The 7,447-nt window shown below is 39.0% G+C and overlaps 1 protein-coding gene across 1 annotated transcript; it reads left to right on the top strand.

Annotated features, from left to right (window-relative positions):
• Positions 1–1,996: 1,996 nt before the first annotated feature.
• msx1a (muscle segment homeobox 1a) lies at positions 1,997–4,617 on the top strand. The gene is made up of 2 exons (XM_084430063.1): positions 1,997–2,911; positions 3,866–4,617. The coding sequence occupies exons 1-2, from the start codon at positions 2,635–2,637 to the stop codon at positions 4,270–4,272; spliced, it is 684 nt and encodes a 227-aa protein (XP_084286189.1). The 5' UTR covers positions 1,997–2,634; the 3' UTR covers positions 4,273–4,617.
• Positions 4,618–7,447: the final 2,830 nt, after the last annotated feature.

The raw sequence follows: 7,447 nt of genomic DNA, 5'->3' as shown, positions 1-7,447 counted from the left end.
TCCGTCCCGAATCATCAGTGAAGCTCAGGGATCAAGCATTGTTAGAATAGACAATATAAATTTATTCCGACACCTTCAACATTTCTCACATTATCAGTTTATTCGCTATAGTTCAGAAAATGGTGATAAAATATGAGCAGAACTCAGTTGATATTTGACTGGTTTTGTCCGTCCTTCTGTTAGACTGTCTCACACATGAATTATGTTGAATATCTGTCAGCTGTTAAATTTAACTACACAATTAGATAATACCAGTTTAGCTCAACCAATCACCAAGCAATGCTTCATTGTGTTCAGTCTGTGTGTAAAAAGAGCATTAGCAATTAAAGAAAACACACTTCAGCAAAACATGATCAGCTCAAAGTGTCCGAATCATTTTTGGTCCAGATGTTTACAATTGTCACTGGTAGTCCAAAGTCTTTGAGTATAATATATCACAGTTTACTTTATTCTGCTCTCCTCACTTACATAAATGAGCTATAGTGTCCTGATCACACTAGTAAACAATATAAAAAATGACATCTGGTGTCTGAATATTTTTTGGTTTGACTATAGATAGATAGATAGAGATACGTTTTTTACTTTGCCAACAAATGTACTTGAATCTTGAGAGAGAGAGAGAGACTGACAGTGAACTGACACAGAGTTGTTAGACAGAAAGCTTCACTATGGCGTTTAGGAGCTTAAATAACCGCAAGGCATTGAGAGTTTAGCGGCACTTTCCGCCTGATTGCGCTGAAATAGGAGACATTATCAGTAATGATTCAGTCTTTCATCTTCAGCGAGAGCATCATAATGTCGCGATCACCGCTTTATTCTCTGTGATGATGATGATGTGTGTGTGTGTGTGTGTGTGTGTGTGTGTGTGTGTGTGTGTGTGTGTGTGTGTGTGTGTGTGTGTGTGTGTGTGTGTAGGCCTTCACCAACACACAGAGAGCTTCATCTGAACGACACGAATCAAAGCACAACTTTCGCACCACATGAGTTTTAACCCGCTTAATGGGACACACATGTTTCCCAGTGACAGAGATCCTGAATCATTCGCTTTTCGCTTTTCTCCGAGGCTAAACGTTTCCCTCGGACCGTCTTTTGATATCCACGGAACCTTTCAAGTCTTTTAAGTCAGATTTGACAGACTCTGCATGAAAAGGGTTAAGACAACTCTCGCAGAGACACGACAAAGGCTCTTTGTGCCTCCAGACTCCGAATCAAAGCTGGAGTTTGTGAAGTTAAACAAAGCTCTGATAGGACTTACAGTCTCTTTGTATCGCAGTTCAGCCCTCATTTGTTGCCCTGAGATTTCAATAAAAACTATGGTAATCGCCTTCTCCACGCACATCATTGGCCCTAAAGCTCATGCTAATTGTGTTTCCCTACACAAACACAACACGAACAATCAATGCCAGTTATTTACTACTCAGTTGCACCTCGGAGACCCGTCTCGAAACGGGCAGCGGGAGGGTAATGTGTTTCGTGTGTGTAAGTGTGTGTGTTTATGTTGCTCTTTTTTTTTTCTTCTTTTTTTTTTACCGCGGAAGGATCAAACATTCCCGCAGCGCGTGAGAGCGCGAGACTTCAAAGCGCGCGACACTCATTTCATCTAATGGGCTCTAAGTGTCTCCAAGCCTAATTACAGATTTATTCGGTTTAACAGCCGGATGTGAAATTAAGGAAATGCTAAATTACCGTTTGCAATTTAGCCGTTTGTTATTATCAGTTACAACCAATTGCAGTTTACGAAAGAGGAGAGCGGGTTTGTGCAAAGAATGTAGACCCTGGAATCATGAATCAGTTTATAATATCTCACACTATATATTCGCATTATTTGTGTAGTATGGTCGTGTTCTCTGAGCAGGTCTATTCCACCAGATCAATGAGAACCAGTGAATGTCTTAAGAAACATGTTCGTGCGGAATGATCGGCTCTTCGTGAGGTTAAAGTTCTGGCTTTGATCCGCCGCTGCTGGCGCCAAAACACAACATCACCGTCCGAGACTAATAATTAGCCCAGTAAAACACTAATCACCACTGATGAGTGTGTTCAGCAGTTACTGGAGCTGATGTGTGTAGAGTCGCACTGTCGATCATCTAATGCGTGTTACGAATAATATGCGTTCATTCTTTGCACATTCTCTTTAAGGAACTCTCATACAAAAATAGACACTGATTTATTTTAAAGAAAATAATGGGTTTTAAAACCGGGAATCTTTTACAAAAAAAAGGGGGGAAAAACAGGCTAATCAGCAAAAAGTCGAAGAAAAAAATGTGGGCCTAATGATAGGCTAGTCACAAACAATAATTATCGTTGCTGCCGTTATGTATTGTTATTTGTTATTTGCTATTTTAAAGGTAGGCCTATATGTCACAAAACCATCGCTTATTTTGCAGTGTCCAGAACGCAACACGTCACAACGCTCACAGATAAACACAGCAGCCGAACTTCAGGAACTTAAGCCCCGCCCCTCTGCTCTGATTGGCTCCCCGCGTGTTATTAGCGTACAGTCCTTCATAGCGGAGTCGAACACCAGCATGTTCTAAGCATCACATCTGGCTGTTAACACTAACCGTGCACTTCACATCGGTGTGTGTGTATGTGTGAGTGTGTGAGTGTGTGTGCACGGCCCGGGTTACCAGCATGACCTCTGGGTGTACGGAAGATCATTCCCGTGTGATTCCGGGAGTTCCCGGAGAGATGCAGGACCCGAAGATCCTCCCGTTCAGTGTCGAGGCTCTGATGGCAGACCGGAGGCCGAACGGTTCTAACACCGGGACTTCAGCGCGTTCTCTCGGAACGGGGGCCGATCCAGACCGGGCCGGTGCTCGTGTCACATTTTCTGTTGACGTTCTGAAAGTTCCGGTAAAGGCGGAGAGCCCGGAGCTCGCGTGGACACAGCCGGACAGTTTCTCTCCCCGTGAGTTACAGTCATGAGCCTGTGATATTAATACACACATATGAGCTGAGATTCATATCCGAGTCTGTAATGTACACTTGATTGTGCATGATTTACCACTCTTAAAAACAACACAATAAAGGTTCATTAGTTCACATGAGTTAATGACTAACATAAACTAACCATGCAATACATTTGTTACTGTATTTGTTCACCTTTGTTAATGTTAGTTAATATAAATAAAGCTGTTCATTGTTTGTTCATGTTAGTTCACAATGTTAACAAGATTTTAATAAAGTATTAGCTAATTATGAAATTAACATTAACAAAGATTAATAAATGCTGTATGTGCAGTTCATTATTAGCTCATGCTAACTAATGTAGTTAACTAATGAACCCTATTGTAAAGTGTTACCAATAAAAGTTATTTTTTGGCATTTATGGTTCCGTGAAGAATCTTCGTATTCACAATAAGAAAGAAAAAGAAAGTAGGCCTAACTGTTCACTGAAGGTTCTTTGGGGAACAAAAAAATGGTTCTTTTAAAACACACTTTGGAACCTTTATTTTTAAGACTAATATTTGAAAGAAAAACGTTATTTAAGTCTGATTAGAACATTGCCGTGCGGGAGACCCGACTCTCTCTCTCTCTCTCTCTCTCTCTCTCTCTCTGATTGACTGATCTTTGCTGTCTGACCTCTTATTGCCGTAGGCTATCTAAATATATGCTATCAATGACTCTTGCACTCTATTAACGCTGGGTTGTTTTAATCCAATTCTAGGTCAAATATGGACAAACTCAAACATTGGGAAAAAAATTTTTGTTGGCAAACCAATGGCTGGGTTTGTGCATATTTGACCCACATTTGTGTTAAAACAACCCAGAATTTTTAGAGTGTGTGTAGCCCTCAAAATGAGTACTGTATGATGTGAGTTAATAAGTCTGTGTGTGTCTTGTGTGTGTGTGTTGTGTTCAGGGCGTCTCAGTCCTCCCGCGTGTCCGCTACGGAAACACAAGACGAACCGGAAGCCACGGACCCCGTTCAGCACGGCCCAACTCCTGGCGCTCGAGCGCCGGTTCCGGCAGAAACAGTACCTGTCCATCGCGGAACGGGCCGAGTTCTCCAGCTCGCTCAGCCTCACGGAGACCCAGGTCAAGATCTGGTTCCAGAACCGACGAGCCAAAGCCAAGCGGCTCCAGGAGGCCGAACTCGAGAAACTGAAGATGGCCAGTAAACCGATGCTTCCTCCAGCCTTCGGGATCTCGTTCCCACACGTTCCCGGTTCATATTCAGGATCACACGAGTTTCACAGACACTCCCTGAGCTTGAGTCCGGTGGGACTGTACACACACATGGGATACAGCATGTACCATTTAGCCTGAAAGACGAGAAATATCACTCTTCGGCAGGTCTATTCCGATAACAGTGGACATGGTTATTACAGTAATCGCATTTCATACGGGCTCGAGAGTTATGAACACGGAAGGTCGAGAGTTATGAACACGGAAGGTCGAGGGAAACTGTGTTTCACGGTCGCGTTTATATCTGAACGGCGTGTTTCAAACTCGCGTGAACGTTTTAAACGAGCATTTAAGATAAACAACACTGACTGTTGCTTTAATGAGTCCCTTCGAAAGGGATATCTGAACTGTAAAATATTGTACATTTGGACAAAAATACCATTTATATGATGAATATATTTGTTAAATAAATTAATGAAAAATGGCATATTCTGTTTCAGTCGTTTTCTTGTTTGTTCTATAGACTGTGAGCGAGTTTTTTAAAACATGTTTCAGAATGAAACCGAAATATTTACGAATTTGATGAGGATTGAATTCAGTCCAGAAGTGTTTGGTATTAAATCTTAAACTCAAATATCTTCATGTGGTTTCAATGAAAACACTCGAATAAACAAATTACAACCTACAAATTACAAAATAATAATGCAAAAAAAAAAGTAAATACAAAAGAAACATAAATTCTGGCAGATTAATGACATTTAAAGCCACTCAATAGTTCTACACTAGTCATTTGTTGACTCGGATTAGCATCACAGTTTTGCTCAGTCGCACACGGTAACGGTGAAGACTCTCTTGAAATACATCTATGTTAAATCTCATAAAGGTCTTTGAGTTATTAACCTGTCATCGATCATCTGAGGAGTATTTCCACAGCTGGTGTTTATTGCTCTGAAAAGCACTCAGAAGTTCTTGGCGCCAGAACCAGTTAAATTAAAGACTGGATTTAGACTTAAAATTACCTGGAAGATTTTCCTGAATCCTCGACGGGATGAAGTTACAGTTCGAGGTCTGATCGCACTTTAGAGTTTCAAGCTCTTCATTTTCATCAGATCTTGTTGAATTCTCAATACTAGCCTAATTAATATTTTGTTGACCTTTTTACAGCCATTAAGCTTTTATCTTTCTTTCTTTAAAAAAAAAAAAAAATCATTCCGCGATGATAAATATTAAAATGAGCATGTGATTTTCAATGAGAAAACTGAATGAATTTCTGAAAGAAGAATGGACTCTTTAATGTCTCTGTCACAGGTCCGGGATCAGAACATCGCGCTGCTCGGTAATTAATAAAAGCGTTAATGACAATGAGAATCACACGGGTGAGCGCGCGCTGACCTCATCACAATACATCTGAGGGAGATCGTCATTTCCTTTCTCTCTCTCTCTCTCTCTCTCTCGCCCCGGGCTCACAGGGGAACAAAAGTCACTTGTTTTTATCATCCTAAATATCACAACGGGAGTTTTCGAGGAGAATTGGCTCTTGATTTCTCTGGCGCCGCTGTCAGTCTCGGTTTGGAGACTCGTGGAAGTTATTTAGATTTATGGACATTACAGATGTTTTATTCTGACAACATTCTACGCAGAAACTCTTGCAATCCTGTACATATGTAAACATATACGCTTAATATAATCAAAAAAAAAATAAAAATAAAAAGAACCTAAACTAGAGTTAAACAGTAAAATGAATACATTTGTAAATCAAAACAATATAAATTATTTGTCAGGATTGCGCAGTTATCAGCAAACGACGTTGTTGATATTAATTACTTTATTTCAAACGAAATTGAACACAAACTTTCCATAACCGTCGGTGCAATCTTTAAAGAGTAGCCTACGCATTACAGTATTACAGTATTACAGCATTACAGTATTACAGTATATTACAGCATTACAGTATTACAGTATTACAGCATTATTAGGCCTATAGCATATTTGTTGCTCTTTCCTTTTTAGAGAAGGATTGAGATTTTATATTCAACGCTCCGGATATTGTTTTGCCCTAAAAACTTCCATGATATTTTACAACTTCATCTTATATTGGTCAAGTGAAGTCAGCTTTATTTCTATAGCACTTTTACAACACAGTTTCAGAGCAGCTTTACAGAGATAACAGGAAAATAATGCAACAGAGTTTGTTTCCAGAAGAAAAACGTCCCAGTCCAGCTTAAGTCAGTTTAGTGATGCTTCATTTCTGTTATTTATTGGTGAATATTATTAAAATAAACCTCTTTCTGTGTTTGCCCTGTTAACTCTAGACGGCACTTCTGAAAACGGTTCTTAAAGACAATCTGTATTTATAAGAAACAATATTATGAATATTCGAAGACCTGCCCAATATTACACGGTTAGGTTGGAATATATTACGTCAACTAATTGCGCAGAAAATGTTCCATTTATTGGAAAAACACAAAGTGGAATAACAGCAATAAAGCGTGTGGATCTACAGCGCCACCTGGCGGCTCATGCGACTTTACCTTCAGCATTAACTCAACTTTACTGAGATCATTTAATAATCATCACACGCGTTTCTCTGTGTAAACACTGTTTATTAACAAAGGCCTATGGTTTCAGATATTTATTGTACACATGGACAATGAAATACATTGAAACCGAGACCACGAATAAAATAAGAATCTACTGTATAATAAATCCCAGCGTAATTTCGAAAAGTAATAGGCCTGTATATGAACAGCACACACGGACTAACCCAACAACAATGCAGTCATTATAAACAGTAAGACAATAAGATTAGCCATTCTCTTTATAACCATATTCATGATAATGGAACTAATAATATTCGGGTGTCGTACATCTCAAACTAAAGGCTTAGCATATTTCTAAAATAAATTACTAATAATTTATAAGTAATACAGTTTGTGTTACTGCAATACACAGGCCTATGTTTCTTTTCCTGGAAATTGAATTTGATATTTGACTCTTTCGTGGCAATTAAATGTCATGATTTTTGCACCAATTGCAGCAATGACCACGAATATATAAACCGAGAATTTCGCACATGCAACACGTTTTCCTTAAATATTTACCAAACATATTATCATAAGTGATCTTAGACTAATTGTCCTTTCAGCGCATTATACTGTTAATCTTAAAATATTTGCAGACACATGTTCTAACTGAAGCGGCACTTCTGAATTACATCCTAATTAATGAATATTTCATTTTATACAATCAGTGCCTTTAAAATATGTGAATATTTAAAATAACAATAATAAAGTAAAATTATTCAATGCAGCCAAAA

The sequence above is a fragment of the Rutilus rutilus genome (assembly GCF_951802725.1).
Source record: "Rutilus rutilus genome assembly, chromosome: 14".
NCBI lineage: Eukaryota > Metazoa > Chordata > Actinopteri > Cypriniformes > Leuciscidae > Rutilus > Rutilus rutilus.
The sequence above is the reverse complement of the archived record's forward strand: the minus strand, read 5'-3'. Positions and strand labels throughout refer to the sequence as shown.

Bases quoted from the DNA above. Each gene is read 5' to 3' on its own strand.
- msx1a (XM_084430063.1), top strand. From the start codon at position 2,635: ATGACCTCTGGGTGTACGGAAGATCATTCCCGTGTGATTCCGGGAGTT. The intron at 2,912-3,865 runs GTGAGTTACAGT...TGTTGTGTTCAG, and splicing joins GCCGGACAGTTTCTCTCCCC to GGCGTCTCAGTCCTCCCGCG.